The 27,884-nt window shown below is 39.3% G+C and overlaps 1 protein-coding gene across 3 annotated transcripts; it reads right to left on the reverse strand.

Annotated features, from left to right (window-relative positions):
* Window positions 1–622: 622 nt before the first annotated feature.
* LOC149317393 (protein phosphatase 1 regulatory subunit 42-like) lies at window positions 623–27,669 on the reverse strand. Of its 3 annotated transcripts, none has more exons than XM_089517411.1 (9): window positions 27,449–27,669; window positions 24,395–24,596; window positions 23,436–23,602; window positions 20,397–20,535; window positions 19,615–19,731; window positions 16,635–16,752; window positions 14,269–14,400; window positions 13,448–13,607; window positions 623–1,017 (listed from the first exon to the last, which is right to left on the reverse strand). In XM_089517411.1, the coding sequence occupies exons 2-9, from the start codon at window positions 24,521–24,523 to the stop codon at window positions 939–941; spliced, it is 1,041 nt and encodes a 346-aa protein (XP_089373537.1). In that variant the 5' UTR covers window positions 24,524–24,596; window positions 27,449–27,669; the 3' UTR covers window positions 623–938. The 3 variants fall into 3 exon arrangements, with proteins under 3 accessions (XP_089373537.1, XP_089373539.1, XP_089373538.1); XM_089517412.1 differs by lacking the exon at window positions 623–1,017 and adding an exon at window positions 5,683–6,816; XM_089517413.1 differs by lacking the exon at window positions 19,615–19,731.
* Between the last annotated feature and the right edge of the window lie 215 nt (window positions 27,670–27,884).

Below are 27,884 nucleotides of genomic sequence, written 5' to 3' on the forward strand. Positions count from 1 at the left end.
CCACTGCCGCCCCAACTGCTGGCTCCATCCTTTTTAAATGTGCACCTGCACCTGTGCATTCATATGCCACTTTATGGTTAGGGTTAGGATAGAGAGCTCCTTTGGGACCGGTCTTGCATTGGGACATTTATATGCAGGGTTGAAAGTGTGCATTTTCCCAGGAGTGGTTTCTTTCAGCTTTTTTTCAGTCCAGCTGTTCTCTTCCGTTAGCATGGCTATGGCATGGTTTCCAGCCACTTCGAGGCCATGTGCCATCTAAATGCCACACCCCTAAAGATGGTTTTTTTTTTTGGGGGGGGGGGGTTTGGCTTATCTGTTTGAAGCCACAGTATATCTTTTTTTCTTAAGGGAGCCATCTATGTTGTGTGCATCTTTCCAGGATGCTTTCTTCTTTCCCCCCCTCTGCAGTCAGCATCCTGTGCTTGCTGACCAGGCTTCGTCTTCATGGGACTGTTGTTGCCTCTAAAGCTTCCCCCCCTGCTAATATTTTTGTGCTTCTTCAAGCTCCTCTGCTCAGCCTCCAATGTGAATACCTCCCTCTTTTTTGGGGATGGTGTCATAATTGTTTTGTAAGTATTGGTACCTGGAGAATATATTCACTATTTAGTGTATACAGCCTGTCTGTGGATAAAATGCAGGGTTCACCAGTGACTTAAATGAGATGGGGATTGTGGTATCAAATCTTTACTCATAAATAAGTCTACACACCTTATCTGAAACTTTAAAAAAATCCTCAGTTATATAAATACATTGGAACTATTACACAAAATAATGATTTTGTATTATGAAAATTTGCTATGCTTGCAATAAAAATACTGGTAATATTTTGTGTTCTGCACCTGAATATAAAGCTTTTCCAACTGTTTCTTCCTAGTAGGCTCTGATGTACTCATTTGTTCATTGACAACACAAAAAAATAATGTCTTTCCAGTGCCTGCTTACAGAGGCATTTGTCTAAGGAGATGAGGTTCAAACAGATCTTTCTGTATACGTTGAGAATTCTTCAAGGTTAAATTGCTGCAATGAAAATTATAAAACAAACCTTTAAATATTTTAAGTAAAAATACTTTTGCTACAATAATACTGAATATCACCTGTTACCATGGATTTATATTCTATACTTAAATGCATACTTGTTAAAAGCAATCCAGATATGTGTTAAGATAAATACACACACATATGCATGTATCTTAAAGGTCTGGATCACCTTTAACAAGTATGCCTTTACTTCTAGAAATACACGAAATCAGCAAAGAATATACATTTACTGGATAGTACATCTTATTGAAATCTGTAGGATGTACTTCTGAGTAGACTAGCATAGGACTGTATGAGATATAAACAGGGGTGTTTATGTAAACACACACACACACACAACAGTACAGCTCGTATCCACTGTATTCTTTGTTTACAAATTTGACCATCCATGGTTTGAAAATATTCCAAAACATATATCCAAAAAGCAATCCTTGATTTTGACATTTTATAAAAGGGTCACCATTTTGCTACACCATTGTATTTAATGGGACTTGAGCATCCACTGATTTTGGTATCCACACGGGATCCCGGAACCAAAACACAGTGAATACCAAGGGCCCACTATATATCATTAATAGTATTATCCAATGCGTATTTAATCAAAAGAAAGATCCACTGCTGCAGGAAGTCCTATTTCCTAGTATGTGTGCTAAGTATTAAATAAGATACATAACCATCACAGAAATACAGTGATATACAGTGAAAGACTGAAAGAAAAAAAAGTGATGGTTCGGTTATCATAGGTTTCAAAAATGACACTATGTATTTGAAACAGAATGTTAGATTGCACTCCTATACAGGCCTCTTGAAGTGCCACAGAGTTCAATAAGGTTCACTACAAGCAGGGACGAAGCTAGGATTTTAGGAAGGGGGGGGGGGGTCCAGACTAAGTGCCACCATTATAATGGGGCTTGGGTGTGGCGGCGCAGCAGCACACACCATTCATTTTTCTAATGGAAGGGGGGGTCCAGATCCCAAGAACCCCCCCCCCCCTTGGCTACGTCCCTGCTACAAGGTGTGTATGCAGAGGTAGCTGTGTTGGCCATTTAGTAAATTCAAACAAAAACCCACCAGTGATAACTTTATTGGCCAACCAAAATGCACAATATACTTGCTGCAAGCTTTCGAAGCTCCACTGGCTTCTTCATCAGACAAAGTGTTACATACCAAACAGGAAAAAATGGAGATGTTAGTAACATGCCTGCATTTTGTTGTTTCTGTCCTTAATTAAGATGGTATAGGGAGGGTATTTTTTACCAGGCTGGCCCCTCCTCCTCTGGCCATGTGACAATAGGGAGATTTCCAAAGTCCAAGAAATTTAAAGTATATTTGGATATCAACCAGGACTCCTCTTTTGCGATTCAATATGTCTGCATTCCTGTGAGGCCACAGGCCTCTTTGTAGGCAGAGGACAATGGATTCCTCAAGAAGTCTCCAGTGCAGCTTTGAAAGCTTGCAACAAGTGTATTGTGCATTTTGGTTGGCCAATAAAGGTATCACTGTTTGGTGGGTTTTTGTTTGAATTTACAAGGTATGTAGATAAAGAATCCAGCCATAATAGTTAATTGTTTAATATGCTCTAGCTAGTAGCAGAAAGACAGTGGAAGTAAAAATGAAAAACAACTACATGTCATCTACATAAATATATCTCTATTCTACATAAATAAAATTCCCATTTATTTTAATTTTCACTATCTAGCTATCTTCCAGTCATTCTAATAAATTAACTGACACTTTAAGACACGGGTGGGCAAAGTGCAACTCATAAGTAGTATTTTTGTGGCACCCAGGAGTCAGTTTTTAAAAAAATTCCTGATCAAATCTCATTATCCCTAAATTCTTCCAAACGATCTCAAGGGGATATTTTTGCCAGATTTTCCCCTTCCCACTGTTATAGGCCCATATGAGGCATTTAAAAAACAGGAAGGGACCCTGTCACAAGTGGGCATGAACTAACATTAGTTATTTAGAAAGTGGTGCTTGGCATTCAATTCTTTGTTCTTAACTTACTTCCCTTCAAAGACTTCTATCACTTCAAAGACTTCAGTCCGCGTGGGAAAATACAGGTAAAATACTGCTAACAATGGAGCTAACACCTTCAGGATAGTACACTTGTCCCTCCATATTCGCTAGGGTTAGGGGCACAAGACCCCCATGAATATGGAAAAACCGCAAAAACATGTTTTTACCTGAGAGGACATCTCTCTAGTAATCTCTAGTCCTCCAGTGCAACTCTGTGGTGGATGTCCAACAGACACTGACCACAGAACTGCACTGGAGGAGCTACAAATGCCTAATAAAGTATTGTCTCTAGGAATCTCTAGGTCTTTCAGTGCAACTTTTAAAGTTGACCACAGAGTTGCACTGGAGGACCTACATATTCCTAGAGAAAACATATTAATCAAATCCGTGAATAATCAAATCTGCAAATACGTAGGGTTGAGTGTAATTTCATTTGGGAAAATGGCAAGGGATAAAGAAGAATGGTTGGACTTTACAATGGTTGTACTACCTTACTACTACAGTCCTAATCCAATCCAGGTCTTCTTGGACGGATTTAAATCTTTTCTTTGCTTTTTTCTTTCATGAAACAGCTAAGAATTTCATATGTACTATTTATAAAGCAGAAGACTACAAAACATTTTGCGCACCTGTTGGCTTTTTTATTTTGTAATATTGGACTTTTTGCAAAAAAAAAAAAAAAAAAGCAAAACCCTCTTTTTGCAGAAAACTATATGTTTCTCACATAAGACATTGTTTTCTGCCCCCCCCCCCCCTTTTACAAAGAATTCCCAAAGTATGAAAAGTTGTCCATTTTCTTGATGAAGTGTTGTAATGTGTCTACAATATTCTTTTTTGGACATGGTGACAGAACTGTATACTGTGTTCCAGATGTCATCAAATCAGGAGCATAAAATATTGGCAGTTTTATTTTCAGTTATTTCTCTCTCCCTTTTTTATTGAAGTATATACTGCAGACTGACATTATTACTGAAGTTTCTATCAAAACCCAAAGATTCCTTTTTTGGTCTGTTGCTGCAAGCTCTGATCCCATCAGCTCATATGTGAAGTTGAGTTTTGTTGACCTAATATATAACACTTTACCTTCCCTTACAGCAATTTGCCATTTTAATGTCCGTTCCTCAAGTTTGGTGAGCTCATTATAGAACTCTTTACAATCCACTTTTGTTTTCATCATAAGTGGTGGCCTGTAGACTGCACAGTGCTTTGTCCATGAATAACCAGTGCTAAGTAATTTTATAAAATTTGCAAACCTGACCACCTGCTTGATCAGCCCTAACTCTAGAACACCAGTGAACAAGTTAAAAAGCACTAGTCCCAATACAAATCCCTGGGGACTACATTGGTGAAATCCTTGTAGTCCTGTTCTTTTACATAGTTTTCAATCCACACAGCTTCTTTTTATCCCATGATTGCTAAGTATGCTCAGGAGTCTTTAGTGAAAAAATCTGTCAAAGGCTTTTTGGAAGTCCAAATAAACAATATCTATCTCATCAGTCCTGCCATTGTGTTTCAAAAAACTCTAAACATGAGACAGAACATACCTTTTCAGAAGCCATGCTGATTCTTTATCAGAATGTCTTATTCTGTATGCTTGACAATTTTGTCTTTAATATTATTTTCTATCAATTTACTCAGAACAGATATTAAGCTTTCCTGGACTCCTTCCCCCACTTTTTAAAGGTTCATGCTATGATGGTTACATTCAAATTCTCAGGCAAAGAAGCCTATTTCAGGAGCATGTTTTTATTTATTTTATTTATATGGTACTTTTCTCCTGGCATGAAAATGAAGGCAGCTTAGAATGATTATTTATAGAGAGAAGATTGACAATTTCACATCTGAATTCTTTAAGAACTCCTATGTGACTATTATCTGTATCTGTTTATTTATTTGTAAGTTGTCAGTAAGGTCAGGAACTTCCTCATCTATCATTACTATTTGCTTCCACTCCTCTACCCATATTGGAAACATTCGTTCAGGCATTAGCATTTTTCCCATTTTCAGCAGTGAATCTATTCTGTTTCCTGCTTTTGCATTTCAACTGTTATGGTTACCAACATGTCCTGTTTTGGTGTGTGATCAATCTCCTCTGGGACTCTAGCATATAATCTTTCAATTTTCTCTTCTGCCTCTGTGGTTGCAGCAGAAACCTGAATTATGGTTATACTGATGGGTTTCCTCTCAAGTTTCCAACTCTATGATTCTATGATGCTAATTTAGATATTTTGGATTTGTTTAATTTAAAGATGATTTTATCTAATTCGTTTTCGAAATTTGTAATACCTTCCATCTTCATATCTGTTTTGAATCTTACTTTAAGTTGCCTATATGGGAACCATGAACATTTATAACTCTTTGCTTCAAGTTCTGCTACAGTTCTAATTTTTGGTATTTGACCAGCCCAATTGAGTAATTCTGAGTATCTTAGTGGCGCTCCTGTATTTGTCACTATCTCTATTTTCCATGCCTCCTGTGCGGAGACCCAGGCAGGTAACTGTCTATAAAATTTGTTTTTAATTTTACTCCATACCAATAATAACGATTTCCTAATTACATGATTTTCAAATTCTTTGTTAGCAATTATTCTTTTATACCATAAATATCCATGCCAGCCAAATATTTTGTTGAACCCCTCCAAATTTAATATTTTTTTATCTTTGAGTGTTATCCAATCTATGATCCAAATGAAAGCACAAGCATAATAATACTGTTTTAAGTCTGGAATGCCGAATCCTCCCGTCTTTTAGATCTTTCATCACTTTCCACTTTATTCTTGGTTTTTTGCCTCCCCCCATACAAACCTGGAAAGTTCTGTTTGTGGGATGTTTACCTTCTTGCCTACAAATGTTGAGAACTTCACATGCACCAAGTGCAAGTTGGTAACACTCTTGGAGGAGAAAGTCCAGCAGCTGGAGTCCAGAGTAGCTACATTTCAGCATATTAGGGAGCAAGAGGATTTCCAGGATAGAACGAAACAAACGGTCATGGACAGGGACCACACAGAGGAAGTTGCTGGGGAGGAGGAGGTCACTTCATATACACAGGAGGCAGACAGCTGGAGGAATGTCACACAGAGAACTAGGCCAACAAGGGATTGTTCTGGGAGCTTGCAGCTAGAGAATCGATTTGAAGCTCTTTCCCATATCGAGGAGGATGAGGAAGAGCAGCATGGACAGACTTCAAGGACAGAGCAGGGGAGCCTAAGAGTTCTACCAGAGGGAACAGCTGCTGCTAAGCCTCGGAGGAGGCGTGTGGTCATAGTAGGGGACTCCTTGCTCAGGGGTACAGAAGCAGTGATTTGTAGGCCTGACAAGATGTCTCGAGAGGTGTGTTGTCTCCCTGGGGCAAAGATCCGTGATGTGACAGGCTGACAAGACAGGTCAAGCAAACTGACCAATACCCCTTCCTTTTGGTCCATGTGGGAACCAATGATACTGCAAGACACAGCCTTCAGAACATCAGAAGGGATTACGAGGCTCTTGGTAGGAAGCTGAAAGAAATGGATGCACAAGTTGTCATCTCGTCTCTTCTGGAAGTTGAAGGGCATAGTCCAGGAAAGGAGGGGAAAATAGCAGATGTAAACAACTGGTTCTGCAGATGGTGCCACCGAGAACGATTTGGATTCTTTGATCATGGGCTGCAGTTCCATGCGGAGGGACTTTTGGCAACGGATGGGTTGCATCTCACGCCAGTTGGAAGAAATGTTTTTGCCAACAGTCTCAAGAATTTGATCAGGAGGCTTCAAACTGAGTTCTGTGGGGGAGGGAGACGATATTATGGAAGGTGAAACAGATGGCGAAAACAGTCAAACTGATATAGAGGAAACAAGACAAATAGTGCAAGGCCCCAACTGTACGAGGCAAAAAAACTTGCACAGGCAGCAAGTAAAGAGGACCCATGGTCTGCGATGTCTCTACACTAATGCACAGAGCATGGGAAATAAGCAAGATGAACTTGAACTCCTAGTACAACAAAGCAAATATGATATAATAGGCATCACTGAAACCTGGTGGGATGAGTCTCAGAAATGGAATGTAGAAATAGAGGGGTATAACCTTTTTAAGAGAAATAGGCCAAACAGGAAAGGAGGAGGAATAGCACTATATGTCAGAGATATTTACACCAGTGAAGAGAGCTAGGACAACAATACTGGAAGCCAGGTGGAGAGCATCTACATAAAAATTAAAGGGGAGGGAAACAACAAGGATGTTATGGTGGGAGTCTACTACAGACCCCCAAGTCAGATGGAGGAAATTGATGACACCTTTCTAGAACAGATGACTACACGCTCAGAAAGGAGAGATGTAGGAGTGATGGGTGACTTCAATTATCCTGATATTTGCTACAATTCAGCTAAGTCCTCAAGGTCTAGCAAATTCCTCACTTGCCTCAAAGATAATTTCATTTTCCAAAAGGTGGAAGAAGCAACAAGGGGGTCAGCTATTTTAGATCTGATCCTAACCAACAAGGTTGACTTGGTTAATGGGGTGCAAGCGGTGGGATCATTAGGTGGAAGTGACCATGTTCTCCTGGAGTTTGTTATACAATGGAAAGGAGAAGCTAGGCATAGTCAGACATGCATTCTAGACTTTAGGAGAACTGAACTCAGAGAAATACTGGAGGTGATCCCATGGTCAGGGATATTAAAAGAAAAAGGAGTTCAGGATGGATAGGAGCACAATTTCAAACAGTTCCAGTAAGGAAGAAAAATGGGAGGTGTCTCAAGAAACCAGGATGAATGACTAAGGAACTTTCAACTGAGCTAAGTTTTAAACGGAACATGTATAAGAAATGGAAAAACGGGGAAATCACCAAAGGGGAATTCAAACAAATAGCTAGCCTGTGTAGGGGTAAAGTCAGAAAAGCTAAAGCGCAGAATGAACTCAGGCTTGCTAGAGAGGTTAAGAACAATAAAAAGGGTTTTTCTTATATGTCCGCAGCAAAAGAAAGAAAAAAGAAATGGTAGGGCCACTGCATGGAGAAGATGGCAAAATGCTAAAAGGGGACAGAAAAGGCAGAATTACTCAACACCTTCTTTGCCTCTGTGTTCTCAGAAAAAGAAAAAGGTGCTCAATTTGAGAATAATGGAGCAGAGGACAGAATAGGGGAATTTCAGCACAGAATAGGCAAAGAGATAGTACAGGAATACCTTGTTAAGCTAAATCAGGGGTTGGCAACCGCCGGCCCGCGGGCCTGATCTGGCTCGCGGAGGCGGCACGACCGGCCCCTGCTTGCTCCTGCCGCCGCTCCAGGCATCATTTTGTTCTTCAAAATGGCGGCGAAGTCTCGCGCGACAGGAAAGGTTGCGCGAGACTTCGCCACCATTTTGAAGAACAAAATGGTGGCGCCCATTGGGAGGCCCGGTGTGGCCCCTGGAGCCCTCCAACAGGGCTCCGGTGGCCGCAGCGGGCCTCTAGGAGGCCCGGTGCGCTCGCTGGAGCCCTGTTCGAGAGCTCCAAGGGCCGCAGCGGGCCTCCAAATGGGCGCCGCCCTCCTCCCCCTCCTCCCTTCTGGCTCTGCCCTCCTCCCTCCTGGCTCCACCCTCCTGGCTCCGCCCTCCTGGCTCCACCCTCCGCCTCCCTCCTCCCTATAAATGGAAGAGCGGGGAAAGGAGGAGGAGGCAGAGCGATCGAGCGAACAAAAGATAGAGAGACACACACACACACCGAGAGCCAGAGCCACTGCCACTGCCACGCGAGACGTTGGTTCATTGGGGGAGGGGGGTTATCGGAAGCTACACCTACTACCTGTGCCTTTCTGGGGTGAGACAGTGTGCATGCATTTTTCCTGTTTTGTGGCCTTCTGGTAGCTTCCATGCTTGCAAATATTGTTATTATTATGCTTATCCCTTGGTATTCTCTTTGCAAAATCCCTCCACATGGGCTGGCTTGCTCCTTTGTGGTTTGAGACAATGTGCATGCATTTCCCCTGTTTTGTGGCCTTGCCTTCTGGTAGCTTCTATGCTTGCAAATATTGTTATTATTAGGTTATAATACACTGTTATTTAATACCGAATAAAGTTTGTTTATTTAACTTTACTTGTTCTTTAAATATTGTATATGTTCCCATTTTGTTTTTTACTTCAAAATATAATGTTTTCAGTGTATGTAGGAATTATTTCTTATTTTTTATTTATCTAATTTTTTTAAAAATTATTTAATTATTTATTTTTGGGCTTCGGCAGAAGGAAGGGACCGAGGAGGAGAGGCCAGGCACACACCTCCTTCTCCTTGCGGTGCTTTGGTGGAAGCTCCGCCCTGGCATGCGGCTCTGCCCCCAGAGGGTGGAAGCTCTGCCCCAGCATGTGGCTCCGCCCCAGAGGGTGGAAGCTCCGCCCCGGCATGTGGCTCCACCCCCAGAGGGTGGAAGCTCCACCCCCCCAGCTTCGGCCCCCCCAGTTGTCTGAGGGACAGCAACCCGGCCCCCAGCTCAAAAAGGTTGCCTACCCCTGAGCTAAATGAATATAAGTGTCCAAGACCAGATGAACTACATCCAAGCATATTAAAAGAACTGGCAAATGTAATATGGAGCCCTGGTGGCGCAGTGGTTAAATGCCTGTACTGCAGCCATTCACTCAAAACCACAAGGTTGCGAGTTCAAGACCAGCAAAAGGGCCCAAGCTCGACTCAGGCTTGCATCCTTCCAAGGTCGCTAAAATGAGTACCCAGACTGTTGGGGGCAAATTAGCTTACTTGCTAATTAGCTTACTTGCTGTTCACCGCTATGATCTTTGGAATAGTGGTATATAAATAAAACAAATTATTACAAATTATTAATATCGGAGCCATTGGCAATAATCTTTGAGAACTCCTGGAGAACAGGAGAAGTCCCAGCAGACTGGAGGAGGGCAAACGTTGTCCCCATCTTCAAAAAGGGAAAAAAGAGGATCCCAACAATTATCGTCCAGTTAGTCTGACATCAATACCAGGAAGGATTCTAGAGCAGATTATTAAACAGAGAGTCTGTGAACATTTATAAGGCAATCCCATAGTAACAAAAAGTCAACATGGGTTTCAGAGAAACAAGTCATGCCAGACAAATCTTATCTCTTTCTTTGATAAAATTACCAGCTTGGTAGATGAAGGGAATGCTATCGATATAGTATATCTTGATTTCAGTAAGGCAAGGTAACTGTTACATGGATTAGTAATTGATTGACCGGCCGAACCCAAAGGGGGCTCTACAATGGCTCCTTTTCATCCTGGAGAGAAGTGACCAGTGGGGTCCCACAGGGCTCTGTCCTGGGCCCAGTGCTATTCAACATCTTTATTAATGACTTGGATGACAGAATTGGGGGCATACTCATCAAATTTGCAGATGACACCAAATTAGGAGGAACAGCTAATACCCCAGAGGACAGGATCAAAATTCAAAACAACCTGAATAGACTAGAAAGCTGGGTCAAAGCTAACAAAATGAAAGTCAACACGGAGAAATGTAAGGTACTGCACTTAGGGAGGAAGAATGAAATGCACAGATATAGGATGGAGGAACACTTGCCTGAACGAGACTACATGTGAAAGGGATCTAGGAGTCCATGTAGACCACAAGTTGAACATGAGTCAACAGTGTGATGCGGCAGCTAAAAAAGTCAATTCAATTTTAGGCTGCATCAATAAAAGTATAGTGTCTAGATCAAAAGAAGTAATAGTGCCACTCTATTCTGCTCTGGTCAGGCCCCACCTGGAATATTGTGTCCAGTTCTGGGCACCACAATTAAAAAAGTATGTTGAGAAACTGGAGCGTGTCCAAAGGAGGGCAATCAAAATAAATAAATAAAATAAAATGGTGAAGGGTATGGAAACCATGTCCTATGAGGAACGACTTAGGGAGCTGGGGATGTTTAGCCTGGAGAAGAGAAGGTTAAGAGGTGATAAGATAGCCCTGTTTAAATATTTGAAGGGATGTCATATTGAGGAGGGAACAAGCTTGTTTTCTGCTGCTCCAGAGAACAGGACCTGGAACATTTATTTATTTATTTATGGTATTTATACTCCACTCTTCAGCCCTAAAGACTATCAGAGCAGCTTACAATTATTATTTTTAATTAGACGGTTCCCTACCCTCAGTCTTACAATCTAAAAAGACATGACACAAAAGGAGACAATGGATGCAAAATACAGGAAAAGAGATTCCATCTCAACATTATTAGGAACTTCCTGACAGTAAGGGCTGTTTGACAGTGGAACACACTCCCTCGGAGAGTGGTGAAGTCTCCCTCCTTGGAGGTCTTTAAGCAGAGGCCGGATGGCCATCTGTCAGGGATGCTTTGATTGGGATTTCCTGCATGGCAGGGGGTTGGACTGGATGGCCCTTGTGGTCTCTTCCAACTCTATGATTCTATGATACTTTCCGTCTTAGCTGTCTCTGGTGCATGCATTTTCCACTTAAGCTTTATACCTTTTTGATGTATTGTACTGTGTACTCATGACATTTTCCACACTGTCCCACTCCAAGAAATCAACTATTCACAGTTTGAAACTAATTATGTGCTAAATGTGCACATGGACTTTTTTTCTTCATAGAAAACAACATTGTGTGTGCAGGAAACCACAGAAAATAATAATTCTGTGGATAAATGCTATTTTCTGTGCAGAAAATACTGTTTCTAATGTGAACATTGTTGTAGTTGGGGAATTACTATGTGCAAATTTACCTTTGTTTTTTTGTTTTGTTTTGTTTTTTGTGCAGGGAAAAAGAAGCATTTTCTGAGAAAGAAAAAGGGCAAAATGCTGTTTCCTTGCAAAACAGACCATGTGTAAATTTTGCACAAAAGAAGTCCCACACTTTGAAATTTTTTGTCAGTCCAAGATTGTCCTTATCAGGGATTCTCAATGCTCAAGAAACATTTTTTTAAACCATTTCCCAAATACTTCCAACTCATCTTTCCATCACTGAATTAACTACACATTATCCATCTTGATTTGATTCCATGGGTATTTGACGTTTACATTACTGTTGTATACCTGAAACATCCATGGAATATTGGATGCACATGGAATACAGCATATAGGCTATCATTTATGAGTAATAATAACAATAATAATTTTTCTATATCCCAGTTTTCTTTTGAAAAAACTATCCAGAACAGTACACTACATGGTTAGGAGACACAGGTGCACACTGCATGTACTTATTCAGCCATCTTTTGTCCAAGAGTTTTGTCCTGCAAGTTACTTATAGCATATATGGACGCTCATATCTTTTATTGTTACTTTAGGAAAAGTGTTAAGCACCCTCACTGCTTATAATTTTCTGCTGAAACCGGAAGCTTCTCATGACTTTCACGAAGTCAAACAGATGTACACAGGTTTCCTGCTTTTCATCTAGCATGCCCCATATACATATAACATGTATAAAGCTTTATAGCCACTTAATAGCAAAGTATAACTGCTCTAGTTGGTTTTATTTTCTGATAATAAAATATTAGCTGCATGTTTCCACATACTATTTCATTGCACGTACTGCATACATCAATATGCTAGTGGTAAAGAAAAAAACTGAATGACCAAATTGCAGATTACATACAGATACATGTTGACATCACCGAATCAGCCCTTTTCAATTTAGGAATACTATTTCTAGAGAAACAACTGGGACTGGAGAACAGCCAGAATTAAAAGATATAGCCATGTTAGTCTGTAGAATCAGTATGTAGAGAGATCTCGTAGCACCTTTGAGACTAAATAAATAAAGAAATTGGCACATGAGCCAGCAGGCTTAACCATTTCTCATTCTCTTGTTCCTTAATCCAAATCATTCTCCTAGAGTTTTTGTTGCCAAATACCAAGTGTGAAATTAAAATTCCATGGAGAAAGGTTAGCATGAGCATGCTCTGGAATAGTAAAAGAGGTGAGAGCTCCCTCACACTCACATCGTCAGAATAACATGACTCTCATCTAGTTTTACCTAAATGATGATAAACATTTATACTCTATACAATGCAACGAGGATATAAATCTGTGACTTCTATAGTAGATTTCTTCCCACTGCAGGAGCAAACAAATATTCCTATTCAGTAGTCTCTCTGTAATCAAACATCCTGCAGTGATTTTTGTGCAAAAAAAAGTTTTCCCCCACAATACTTTGGGATGTTTTAATAAGCAGGAAAACAATTGCACAAAATTCTTGCTTGTTTATTATTCTTCCCAAAGGGTTTCCCACTGCTGGAAACTTTTTTTTCAACAAATAATTATGAATATTCTTTCCATTCCTATACTGGAAGATATACTGGAAGATTTTAAAATCTTCTTTTGGAAATTGGTTTGCTAAATCTCTATGAACTTTAAAGAGGCTGTCAGCTTGCTAAAAAGCATATTTCTAAACCTCAAAAAATAATAATTCACTAAGAGCAGTCATGAAAGATGTTTGAAAGGTAACATACCTGATGTTTTCAGCAACTCTGTCTTCTTCATAGGTTGTTGGTTGGGATTCTTCATTGTGAGCAGATCTATCTACATCAGTCATAACATGAAAATTTCGTTTTTCTTTAGCCATTGGGAAGTAGTAAACAGGAAAATGGGTATGTTCTGACTCATTATCATCTGGAGCATGCAAAGATATAGGAAGCATTTATTATTCAGAAAACTATCCCAAAGTAGATAAGGAAACATCCAGAAATTGTGGAATAACTAGCTAATGTGGAAATTTAACTTTACAAAATTACTGACAGTACATGAATATACATTATTAAAAAAGCAGGTCTAGGTTCCTGAGAACATTATCCAATTAGTATTACCAGAAAAGGCAGAAAACATATTCCATATTACTTGCAGGTTTTTTCACAGCTAAATTGTAGAAATTCATACAAATTAGTAGTTCATGAAAACTGTACTAAAACCATATTCATACAATAGCTGAATTTGCAACATTCCAGCCATGAGAACAGTGTTCAATGGGACACAATAAAACTGCCTAAATTTTCATTATAGTTATAAACATGCTAATAAAAATTATTTTGAAGATTATTTGAAGTAAGTTGTCTGTTTTTCTTTTGTATTATTGGAAAGCAATTTTTAGCACACCAAAATGCTATATATGTATGTGTGTGTGTATATGTGTGTGTGTACACACACACACACACACACATATTTAAAAACCACAAAATGGTATGGATCTTGTTAATTTTCTACTGACATCTTTTGCCTCAAACATGTTCTCTTGATACTGAACCTGTAAACAATCATGAAAATATAATGTGTTTACCAAAATGTGAATATGATGAATGCTCATTTGTCACGGTTTCTGTCCTGTTTTTCTTTCTGGCATCTCTTGATGCTTTCCAATTCATCAGGAATTGTCTCTCCAATTCTTTTATTTCTTTTCCATCAAGGAATTCTGAGGGGAAAGTTTTGTAAAATCTAAATCAATAAAAGTTAGGTTTACTCTGTATTATCCAGTTGTTTGCACAGCTCTGGCATTCTTAGGAATGCCACAGAGAAGCCTTTGACTCCACAGGCATTGCTGTTTCACCATCGATGCTGTTACATTTTATTGTTTCCTTGATCAAACCCTAGTACAATACGAGATCTGTGTTTGATCTAACTTCCACAGTGCATTGGGTATAGGATGAAACAACATACAGGAATATGGTTATTGCATGGCAGAGGAAAGGATGGAACGAGGATGAAACAATGAACAAGAAAAGAATACAAAATACAACTGGAAATTCAATTGGAAACTTGTAAACCTGTCCTCAACTCAGTCTTAAACAAAATATTGTTTGCTATACAGGGTCCAGTAAAATGAGAATGAAGCATGATCTATGCATTTAGATACAGATGCATTACATTCTAAAACCAACATTTCTAGCAACCAAATTTAGAGTCAGATTATCCAATTTACTGATAATAGTAATCTATTTGCTGTTCTGCCTTCCAGCATGGTATTAGATTGTATTATTTCTATTAATTATAAATAATCTTAAAAGTAGCATATTTATTTTTAAACAATCATTAGATTTTTATCACAAGAGAACGCTTCTTCTCCTTGCTTCAGTGATGTGAACCTTGCTAAACCCATTAGTGCTGCTCTGCCAGTGTTCTGGGGAATCTAGCAATGCTATCAAGGGGGAGAGAGTGACAATGCAAACACCTTGGCCTCCATTCTACAGACAGATGGAGTAGTCATGTCAGCAGAACTCTGCAGTCACCAATGACTATACATGAAGGCTTCAGTATTGCCCCCTCCCTATATGAACTTGCCTACAAGCTTCATTGTTCATCAGAAACAAGAAATGTGAAATTCTGGATAAAACTGGGAAAAAGCATTTTCCCCATGGGCTATAGGGAGCGGGATGGGACAGGATTTTTCGTTTGTTTGCCTGCCCATTCTGAGGGAGTTTTCATATCTTTAATCAGAAACATAGGAGCATGTTTGATGTGGAATAGCCTCCTAAAGGATTTTGCCTAGCTCCATTACTGCTCACTTTCAAGATCAATTTATTTTAGTGAGTTTCATTAATTTTTTAAATATACTTTTATACTCTTGCTAAATTTCTTATTTTTCATCTTAGTTTTGTTTGTATGTGCTAATTTAGCCTTTGTTTTGAAGACTTGATTATGTATTTTGATCTTGAGCAAGCTTCAGAGTTGCAAGTAATAGAATTGGGAAACAGGATGATCCTGCAGGTAAAGGGTTTTGTTGTTGTTAACTGCCCTCGAGTTGATCTCGACCCATGATCAGGTTTTTTTCCCCCTCTGGCCAATTCTCTCTGCAACTTGGAGGCCCCTTAAATCTCTTTGGAGGGTTGGGAAGCTCAGTGATCACTGTCACTGGAGGAAAGAGGAAATAATAAAGTCTGCCTTCCTAAATGCTTTAGCTTCAGCAGAGAGGTACTGTTGAGTCCCTGTTTCCTCTACAAATGGATGGAGCCCTTCATTTTGTAGATGATGGATTCTGGAATTAATCCTTTGGGTTTTGTTTCTAACAGAAAGCTGGAGATACATTATCTCTCTCTTGCTTTCTATTTATATATATTCAAGCCAAGAGAACCAGCCTGTGGATGACCTTGTGCCAGCATAAACCCAGGTCCCTATTTACCAGGGTTGCATTTGTGCCACCATGTGTGGGAAAGGAGGTAGCTTATTCCTTGTGTCCCCTTTTGGTGGCAAGATTGGTGTCCCAAAAACCTCCCAAATGAGTCATCCAGGGACTTTGACAGCACTGGATTCTTCTTGGAGTTAATGGCAGGCTTTTCTTTCCCTGGTTCACTATATGGAGGTACATGTGGCTTTGACCATTACCATCCCTGACATCTCCATGGGACCCCCAATTTTCATTACTGATCACTATGCATGACAGATAGGCTGGGAAGGAATTTTACCCATATGCATGATTGGGCCATGCACCATAGGAACTATACTTTGTGTATAAAGCATACAATTAAAACACCCACACACACATACTCCATGTGAACTGATAACTCTTGTTGACGTATGTAATCAAGATACTCTGGTAAGGGATGGTTTTCTGAAACAATAAATATTATTTGTATGATGCAACACCAATATATTCATATTATAAGCATTTTTTGTAAAGGAAATTGTATTCTGACAGTACAGTTATTTTACCAAGAGATTTTGACTGCACTATGACCCGGTCTCGGAACTTGGGTTTGTGGCAAACAGGATTCCCATTCAGCTCTACTTTGCAAAGCTTGGTCCATACACCTAGAACAAGCTCCAGGTCCTAAAATACCAGATAAAGGTGCATCAGTACTTTTACTTATTTATCCAAATATTATAACTAAATTTATCTATACAGCCGTCCCTCCTTTCTTGTGGACTTGAGGCCCGTGGTCTGCAATATTCACAGTGGAGTGAGCTATTTTCACTGGGGTGCGTCTCCATAGTGTGCAACCTGCGCAAGCTTGTGGGCACGCACTCCATTCAAGCCTATGGGTTTTGAATATTGGTGAGTCTCCGTTTTCATGGGAGGGTCTGAAACAGATCCCTGCAAAAATGGAGGGCCAACTGTAGTTCTATTTATTTTAAATGTAAGCATTTACACTTTGCGTTTTATTTAATTAATAAGTAAATTTATTTCTGTTTTGCAAAGAGCTCTGCTCTTATATGACACAAACTGGATTTTGGAAATTCCAAACAGTATATATATATTTTACTGGAACCCTGAAAAGTATACAGACAAACTTTCATGAAGGCACCCACAGAATTTTGTAATTTTTGTTGACTAGTACTCAGTTGATAAATGATCCAGAACATGCTCACAACAGTGTATGTTTATCTAAGAATGTACTAATCCCATGCTGAAATATGATCACCCCTTGGATACGCTCTAGTTGTTCATTGCCTTCCTGTCTCTAATAAAGTGCTTTCATTTTACACCCTTTCAATAAGCTGTACCAAAGGGACTAGACACTTTTTGGGGGCAGTTTCTATTTGATAAATGATCGTGTCATGCTTTCACTTAGAGGTCTGCTACAAAATACTAAAGAGCAAATTATATTCTAGAGACACTGGGGGGTGGTGGCAGTGAAAGCCTCAGATGACATCTGTAGTACTGATTGTAGCCCTCTTCCCAATTAATGATAGTCATTTAAGAACCTGCATTTGACCAGTATGCTCCAATTTTTATTGGCCGTGTCTAGCTGAAGTGCCCTAACTATAGCTGTAGACAGCAATTTATCATCACTTTGACGGTCTGTCATTATCTGTTTCAAGAAATCTATATTTTTTCTCTTGTTCCTGACTGAATTGTGAAGTGAAGGAATTCATCTTTTTGATATCTTGTTGTCATAATCAATAATGGCCAAAGGTTGAATAAATTAAAGATTTACAACTATATCTTCAGAACACTGAACCAGCTCAAACAGTTCTGAAATAAACAGGATTTGTACTGCTATAGATATATTAAAGTGTCAGTCTTAACCTCAACCTACAAGCAATGGCTGGGGAAGAAGATTGGCCCCACAGACCACTGCCCCTTGGGGAAACCTTCCCCATGAAGCCCTGCCTTCTAATGCCATCCAATTCAGTATGCTTTCCCCATGAAAAGTTATGCCAAAAGGCATTTGCCCATTGTTCATCATCCTAACTGAGGAGCCAAGCAATAAGCAAAGTGGCTTTTCCAGCACACTAGATACTGGTCATGTCATGTACCTGTTTCATCTGCTGCACAGTGTTTCTGTCAGGACAGTAGGCAGCAAATGAAGTAATTCAGATCACACAAAGACTGTCCATTTAGTACAGCACTTAGTCCACATTGGCCAACCAGATGGCAAAAAAAAAAGCCACAAGGAAAACATGAGGTCAACAGCTCTCTCACACTGTTGTTCCCCAACAACAGATATTTGGAGACATGTTCTTTCTGCTCTTAGAGATAACATATGAAATGAGTGGCTACTGTGGATAGCTTTTTGGTGGTGGCAACCTGTTTGTGAAATGCCCTCCTCAAAGAGGCTCAACTGACAGCTTGTTTATCTTTATTATGCTGACTGATGAAAACCTCATTGTTCTTTGGATCTTTTAAAATGTTACTCAGTGTTCTGAATCACAACATATACTTGAATTGTTGTACCTATAGCAATCGAGAAGAGGAGACAGTGAGAAAGAGAGTTACAGCTGTACTTGTTAGTCATCTGCTGTTTATTTTCTTGCCTGCAAATGTTACACTCCAAATTCTTATGTTTTTTATGCTTAAATATACAATGCCATTGGGCAGATATACAGTGCGCCCTTGCATTATGCAAGGATCTTTTCCGGACCCCACTGCGTAAGGCAAGTTTCGCGCATGCTTGAGCCCCACTGAAACTAATGGGGGTTGTGCATGCGATGCAGCATGCACGCTATTAACTGTTTGCCATGCAGCTTTCAGCATAAGCTGAAAGCTGCATATGGTGCGCCTGCGTATGACACAGGTGCACTGTACTGTATATACTCATGTATAAGTCTAGAAATTTTAGTCAAAAATTGACTTAAAAAACCCTAAGTCGACTTATCCACAGGTCAATGTAGGTACTGTATTTTAACTCCTACTTAAAGAGGCACCATCCCCTGGTGAAAGGCAAAAGCATATCTGTCCTGGAAGCAATGACCCTCCCCCCTTATTTTCTCATCTATCCAGGCTTTAGTGTTAACACAAACTGTTATGCCTGCTGGAATTTTGTAAGTTCTTTTGCATTGTTTTCCTTTGCTTCATCCTTTAAATCCTTTGCTTCATGCCCCTAAATTTTATCATCGACTTATCCACAGGTCATTTCAGAATTTTTAAGTTTGGCCCCAAAACCTGGCCTAGACTTATACATGAAGTTTACTTATAGTCGAGTATATATGGTAGACAAATATTAATTGCCAATAATCTCATTCTCCATTAATTTGTCAAGTTCCCTCAGAAAAATATTAAGATAAGATTAACAATATTGTAAATCACATGGTGAAAAGAAACATCAGCCCTTTGAATCACTCAAAAGGCATCCTATATTCACGCACACATTAACTTTATCTGTTTCTAAGAAAATAACTTCAGATACTGAGAAACTGAGTATTACTTAATTCCTTTGCTACTTATCAATCCCCACCTCTTTTTTATTACCTTTATATGGTGAATCTGGTTGTCAACAGCTATGAGGTGGGAAATATTCTCCAGAATTGCTAAATCACTGAGTTCATCAATATTATTATTGCTGATATTTAAAACTGATAAAGACTTCTGCAAAGAAAAAATAAATTAACAAAAGCAAAATCAAAGGTTACAGTCATATGCAATTGCTTAAAAATAAGCCCAAGTGAATGAAGTGAGAAAGATGAATAACAATGCACAGCACAACTGTAAATCTTATCAGCACCTCATTCTGAGGCACTTTGTCAGAAACTGATGGTTAGTCCTTTGTATAGCTATTTCATAATAAAAGAGTGTTACTAACTGACCTTGAAGAAACAGGACCATAACAAAATATGAAGAAAACAAGTGAGTGCAAAATTTTGGACATAATATTCAATTAGTTGGGAAATAATGAGGTCAATGAGGTTATCACATAATTTGAAAGAAAATTGTTACAAAATGATGTTCAAGATTGTATTTAATGCCAGAGATGCCAAATATATAAGCCTATGTATAAAGCAGGAGGTTATACTGGATGGTACTTGTGGTCTCTTCCAACTCTATGATTCTATGTCATATAGGAGCAGAGATCTTTGAGTAACAGAAATAAAGTAACTGTATGCGTTAGAGTCGCCATATGTTGGAAACAACTTGAAGGCACACAACAACAACAAAACATCCATAATTGTGCTTATAACTTTAAAAAAAAAAAGGGGGGGGGGAAGGAAAACAGTCATCTATCACTAGATGTCATCTATATTTAAGATTCTTACTGCCAATGAATGAAGGCTTCTTGGGTCAAATAAAAGTTTTTCTCCTAGGGGAAGTTGCTGGCTTTCAACATGTAATTCCCTCAGCTCTTCTAAAGTCTCTAAGCCTTCCACTACAGTGATGTAATTGCCACCCAGATACCTAAAAAGAGAAAAATATAAAGCAAGCCATAGTTTTGCAATCTGCATAAAAATACAGACCCACTATTTCTGAAAGCAAAACAGCATATTTGAGTCTTATTAAATGACAAAATAATACCATGTAGGATATGTTTTCCAGGATCGATATTGAACAGAAGAAACAAAATCTAAAGATGCTTTGACCTTCTTTGTATGTACTGCTTTTAATAATACATGCATTTTGCTTTGAAGAGAAATCAACAAATTTCTCCCAGGCCTTTTTTTAATACTTTAGTAGGCAATACTTTTGAAAGCATACAGAACTTATAGTTCAACCAAATAAATGTTCCCAAGCAAAAAGGAATTATCAAACTATACTTTAAATTGCTTACTTCCACTAACCAGTGTCCTTCACTAGTCACCTTAGCATATTTTATTAAACAGTAGGTTGCAGAATCCTCCTTTATCACCAAAATAATCATAATTATAATAATGCTAATATTGCAATAATGACCAAAAATGGCAAGGAGGCAGAGATGAGATGGTGGTGGTAATCACAGATGATGACAGACCAGCAAAGCAATCCTAGCTATGTTGGTCTACTGAGAAGAATGTACTACTAAGTTTAATGGAAATCTTGAGAACCTAATGTATCTCAGTCATGGGAGTTTATCAGACAAGGGAAATTGGAAATATAAACCAATGGCAATCTGAACGCAATCCTGGGGTTTAACGTTATTGCGTGATAACCCACTACACGCAAATTCGGGCAATGGGAAGTCAGTCTGAACGCAATCATGGGGTTTCACGTTATTGCATGATAGACTGCCACACACAAATTCAGGCAATGGCATGCTATTTTCAGGCAATGGGAAGCCAGTTCGAATGCAATGCGCATTCATGTAATTGTGCTAAACTAGCGACTTTAAGTGAATGCGTTATGGCTCCTCTTTCTTTTCATTCGAATTTAAAAGAAATTCCTCCCGTTTCATAACCTGCATGGTTTCAAGGTATTCTTTGGTGACAGAGCAAAGTAGAGCAAGCTGGAAATATACAAAAGGAAAGGAAAGAGAAGAGGATAAGTGCACCTAGGAGAAGTGAGGACAGATGGAGAAAAAAAGATAAAAGATTGGGGGAGGACCAAGAAGCAGCAGTGTTCCGCACCAGGGTTTCACCCAGTGCGGGGGCTTCGGAGGTGGGGCTTCAGGGGAACCAAAAGGGTCCCTCCCTCCTTGTCCTGTGCGGCTTTACTTTAGACTAAAGCCATGCATGGGGCTCTCCCCGTCTCTGCTCTGCGCAGCTTTACTCTAAAGTAAAGCCACAGACAGGGTCAAGGACTAGGGATGCCAGGGCCTTTCCCTCCCTGCCCTGCGAGGCTTGATTTCCAAGCCTCGTACAGCAGGGACTGGGGAGTCTGGATCCTCCGCCTCCCTGCCTTGCAAGGCTTGGAAATCAAGCCTCGCAGGGCAGGGACTGGGGACACCAGGTCCTCCACCCCCTGCCACACGCCATGGCTCACAGCAGGGAGGTTGGGGGATGCTCATAGGCTGTCACCACCCTTCCATGGTGTCACCTGGTGCAGTGTGCACCCCCCTAGTGATGGTACTGCGAAGAAGACATATGTAAGCAGAGAACTGAGGAGGCAGCAGAAGAAAAGAGAAAGAGAGTGAGAGAGAAAGGAAAAGACTTTTAGCTGCAAATTGGGGGAGCAGAGAAGGAGAAAAAATAGAATTCAGTAATTAAAAGAAAAATATTTTTTTCATGCAAATAAAGGTGAAGAAACAGCAGCACTTTTTGTTAACAATAGTGCAATGTGTGTACCTTTCAGATCAAGAAGAGAAACTGTACTGTTGCTTCAACAACTTCGGTGAGGCTGGGGAAGGTGGGAGTAGATTTGGGAAAGTTAACAGTAAAACAGAAAAAGCAAGAATCCTCTAGTACAGTCGGCCCTTCTTATACAATGATATTTTATACACGGATTTAAGTATTCACGGTTTGAAAATGTTAAAAAAAGTATAAATTTCAAATATCAAACCTTGATTTTCCATTTTTTATAAGGGACACCATTTTGCTATGTCATTATATTTAATGGGACTTGAGCATCCACAGATTTTGTTATCCACGGGGGATCTTGGAACCAAACCCCAGCGTATAACAAGGGTCTACCGTACCATAAAATGATTCCTGAGAGTGACTGCATTACAGGTAGCTTAGCTGTCCCTCACTGAGTCCTGGTGCTGACCATGATGGGAAGATGGAAGGGAGGGGAGGGGTCAGGCAACCCTCTTTGAATATTTACAGCAGCTTGCAGCAGTAATAGCCTGCCTATCACATTAAGAAAATATTTTCAACGTACTGTTCTTATCCTGAAACCTCGTCCCTTCAACTTGAGGACCGAAAAAGAGCAGTAAGGTTCTGAGATCTGAGAACTCTTAATATCAGGGCAGAGTGTTAGTTTTTATTAAAACTTGCTATAGGTATGTATTTATGTAAACTGCAGAAGGAAAGGATGGAAATCCTGATGCTACCACAGGCAGAACATTCAATTTAGGCCAAAATGACTGATTTATATAAATTTTAAAAATATAAAATATACATTGTTATTGAAAACTGGAAAGAAAAACATATATTTAAAATACTATCAATTACTAATTGGAGGCATCATCTGGTTAAAAGTAATGCCTGTAACCTACAGAAATTTAAATGAGAGTGCTTAACTTATCCACTGAAATCAATGGATCCTCAAAATGCTATCATGGCTTGCTTCTGATATTGTATTTATAAAAGATGAAACTAGAATCACAATAGAGTTTGTGCAACATTTCATCATTTTTGGTACATACTATCTTTCATACACTTAATTTATTATTGTATTTCTTACACCAATTTACATATAAAAACTGTACAAATATTTTCACTTACAATTTTTGAAGTTTTATTAACGATGCTAGATTTTCAATCCGTGTAATGCAATTGTTCTGCAAATAGAGGTGTCTTAGGTTTGAAGCGAAGTCCAGATTATGTATTTGTCTAATTTGGTTATCATACAAGTAAAGAACATTAAGGTTTTTGCACAACGAGAGGTCATCCTAAGAGAGAGAATTAAAATCTGTTATTTAAGTTCACTTCAGAGCAGTGGACTGAACATGCAAAATTTTCCAGGTACAGTCTCTGCCCCGCTGTATGAACAGTTATGCTTTCAGAAAATGTTAACACTATCATCACTGGTAAATATATTTGTAAATACATTAATGAAATTATGTATATTTAGCTGGGCTGGGATACAAAAATAGCACAACTGATTTCCAGGACTCAAGACAGCACTGACACTGTGCTTTTCAAACATATCTTCTGTCTCCTGGGTCACATAGCAAGCTACCTCTGTGTGAAAATGACCAAAAATTCTTCATAAGCACTAAATTTTGTGATAGCCCTTATCTATACCTAAACTAGATCTTTTGGATTTCAGCCTATATTTTTGGTCTGTAAATATATTAGAAGTGTAAATGATTTCAGAATGTAGTTATTTTGACTCATATACTTCTCTTTGCAAACTTCAAGCAAATCTTGGAAAAGCAGATATTCACTACTACTGTATCCATAAACATTGGAAGTTACGGTAATTGTTTTCAGTCATAAACACAGAAAGAGTTTTTCTGAAAACAAGAGTAATTTTACCAAACTAAATATGATCACTTTTACTGAACTAAATATTACTAAACTAAATATTATAAATTCATAAATATATTTCATGATAATTAACGTAATGGTGAGAAATATACATTTCTTTCCTATGCTTTTGCTAATAATATATAATCAAAGCAAGTATCAGCTGGATATTCAAATAAAGTTGCATTGTCAGATAATGATAACATTCTTACTATTATATCTATATTTTTATTAGATAACTTGAGATGAGTTATTTTTCTCAGGTGCTGGGCCAAAGACTCATCCCTGCGATTCTTCTGACTGAGGTTTTTAACAATCAGTTCCAATGTCAGCCGAACCATAGTTTTGCAATAAATTCAGTTTTCCAGTCAAAGAATTTGACAGACAGGTATTCTTTTCCTTTCATACAGTACCCTAAAAATAAAAACAAGCAGTTACAAAATATTTTATTATGAAGAATCTTTAAATCATCACAGCATTATTTCCTAGTTCCTTTCCCCATATAAATACCATTTGGGAAAAGGCAGGATATAAATCCAATAAACAAAGAATAAATAAATTTCCACCTATTTATTCCATCTATTTCTATTAACTAAGATTAAATAGGTGGAAATATGTTATTTATTTACTGGATTTTTCTTACAAATAACATTTCCATGGGGATATATCACTTCAAATATTCTACATACTATAGTTCTATCATATAAATCACATACAGTCCACACTAAATTTACCTAGAAGAGGTAACATCTGACCGAGAAATTGTTTAAATCCGTAGATATTTGCATGCAGTATTAAAAGTATTTCAGACAGTTGTAAACCGCTTAGACACTGCTTAGGTGGTATGAAGCTGTATATAAATGAAGCTTGTTTGTTTGTTTGTTTATTAATAAACAGCTGCAGCATCTCAGTAGAAACATTCCTGTATTGTACAGGAAAGGCCTCCAAATGGCACTTGTCATATAGGGTTCCTGCAAATTATTATTACTTGTTAAAATTAAATTTGCATGTACTGCTTTTAACAATATTGTAGACAACTACGTTCAGTTCTTTATCTGACTGAATAATCAATTTAACCTTGTAGCCCTAACTTGGAAATCCTATTTAATGGGACTCATTTCTGGATAGTCTTGATTCGTCACATTACTTTATTACAATACAGCACTGCAGAAACAAACGCTAGCAAAAATAGGACTCTTGACTGAAAGAAAAATAAATCCTCACAGGTATTTTTCTTCCATTTGTTTGTGTATTGGAAAACTGCTGGCACTGCAACCCTACATATAGTACATTTCCCCTAAAATAAGGCATGCTGAACTTTGTGAGGTTTACTATGGAGTCATCAAGCATAGGATTGCTCTGGGAATTTTGCCCCTGCAGACACTCCTATGCATGAGTGCCTTGGATTTTTATCACAGTCCAACAGTAGTAGGGGAACTAATTCACCCATATAGAAATGAACTTAGCTGGATCAGTTCTATGTATCTCGCTTACCCACCTCATAGCTTTGGAAATAGATATCAACAATTTCTAGTATTTGTTGGAATGGGCCTTTTAAAAAACGGATTTGATGTTTCTGTAAAATTCTGGGAACGTTTCCATTTTTCTTTTCCTTTGATGAGAGCTCATTTAAGATTTTTAACAATTCTGTACATATGTACTTCCTTTCGTATTTCTGTTTGCAAACAAAGGGCCCATACAGACAGGCCAAAATAAAGCTGCTTCGGGTCACTTTGGAGGTATGCTGCTTTTGATACATGTATCCTAAGAAGCCAAAAGCTGCACCAAAGCTGTGCTCCTTAGTACTGGAGCATGGCTTTGGCACGGCTTCCGGCCTCTTAGGACGCATGCATCATTTAAACAGCATACCTCCAAAGTGACCATAAGCAGCTTTATTTTGGTCTTTCTGTACAGGCTCAAAGTAGGGAATTTATTTATTTATTACAGGCGTCATTCCCTGTGGGTTACTCTGTTGGGGATGGGGCTAAAATTCAAAGTATGAAGGGCTATATCCTTCTTTCTTTTCAGACATCACCTTTTCTCTCATTTAATTTATATCCCATTGTTTCCCCTAGTATAGGACTCTTTTATCTTTCAGTCTTCCTTGTTGTTTAGTGGACTGCCAGGCGAAAAAACAAAGAGATTGCTCATCTGAATAAGTTTGAACTGGGTCTTTGCATAGAAACATAGAATCACAGAATAATAGGCCTTTTGAAATTAGTGAGTGAAATATGAAACCAACTTGAACTCCATGAACTACTACCCTCTATGGGAGCAGGGTTTCTAGTTCTGTTTTATGCCCTTTTGTAAAATTGGATTTATTTATTTATTTATTACCATTAAGTGTCTTTGGATTTATTTTATTTTTGGAAGGGGGAAGTTAAAAGCGTTTTAGCTCCACATTTCCTCTAGTCTTGATTCGGCTACAATGCCGCTCTATTCCATCCTTCCCATACTATGGACATGCAGAATCCAAAGACTTAGGAGTTTATCACACGGGAGGCAAAGCGTCCAAATCCTGTGAGTAAACAGGGATTAGATCCGGTAATACCGCGCAAAAGCGGGATTGTTTTGAGACGACGTCCCGATGCCGCCATCATCCCAAACTGGACTATTGCTCCAGTGTGTTTTGGGCCCCTAAATCGGAAATGACCGTGTCGCACAAACACAACAACAAACAACAGGGTTCCCAGGATGAAAACTGGAGGGAGATCCTAACTCCGAGTGCAAAAAGCGGGAACTTTGACAGGTGCTGCTTATCACACAACAAGGCGACACACAAACCCCCGCGGAAACTCCCTCTTCCACACAAACATTATTGTTTGTATGTAGAGCGCTGTGTAAATCTACTATATAAATAAAGCATAATAATAATAATAATACAAAGATACAGCCGTGCCAGTCTTAGAGGGAGATCTTGTAGCCCCTTTGAGACTCACTGAAAGAAAGAAACGGGCAGCATGAGCTTTTTCCTAGACTTTGGTCTACTTCCTCAGATGCAGTCTTAGCAAAGCTCATGCTGCCAATTTCTTTTCCCTTAGTCTCAAAGGGGCTACAAGATCTTTCTATGTAATGATTCTACAGACTGGAGAAACAATGCAGCTTGGCATCACTTTTACTGCCATGGCTCCATGCTGTGGAATTCCATGCTGTGGAACCAAAGGTGCCCCAACAAACGACCATTCCCAGAATTCCACAGCATGGAGCCATGGCAGTAAAAGTGATGCCAAGCTGCATTGTTTCTCCAGAGAACAGACGTGGCTGACCGCTGCTGCTCCTTATTTCGAAGTGTCGTCGCCTCCTGCTTCAGGCGGAGAGAAAGAGGAGGAGGCGCCTCTCAGAGAGGCACCAGCAGCCGCAGCTCCACTCTTCTTCCCGCCTCTTGGAGAACAGAGAGAGAAGCAGTCAACGCGTTGCCATGGAGATAGGAATCCGCCTATCAAAACGCTGCCATGGGACTCAGGTGGAAGGATAGGGCTAGGAACGGTCTTCTCTTCTACACCTTGAGAGCCAGAGAGCGCGCGCCAAGCCTTTTGGAACGCGCCGCCGGGAGGAGAGGGGAGGGGAAGGAGGAGGACGGGAGCGCATGCGCACTTGTGTTCCGTACTCGTTGCCTAGGCGAGAAGGTACATATTGCCACCACGGCCCTTGGGAAGGGGACGCGTGCGCGCATGCGCGCGGTCGAACTTGCTCAAGGAAAGC

The sequence above is a fragment of the Sceloporus occidentalis genome, unplaced genomic scaffold (assembly GCF_023333645.1).
Source record: "Sceloporus occidentalis isolate IW3139 unplaced genomic scaffold, rSceOcc1.0.p SCAF_3, whole genome shotgun sequence".
NCBI classification, from domain to species: domain Eukaryota; kingdom Metazoa; phylum Chordata; class Lepidosauria; order Squamata; family Phrynosomatidae; genus Sceloporus; species Sceloporus occidentalis.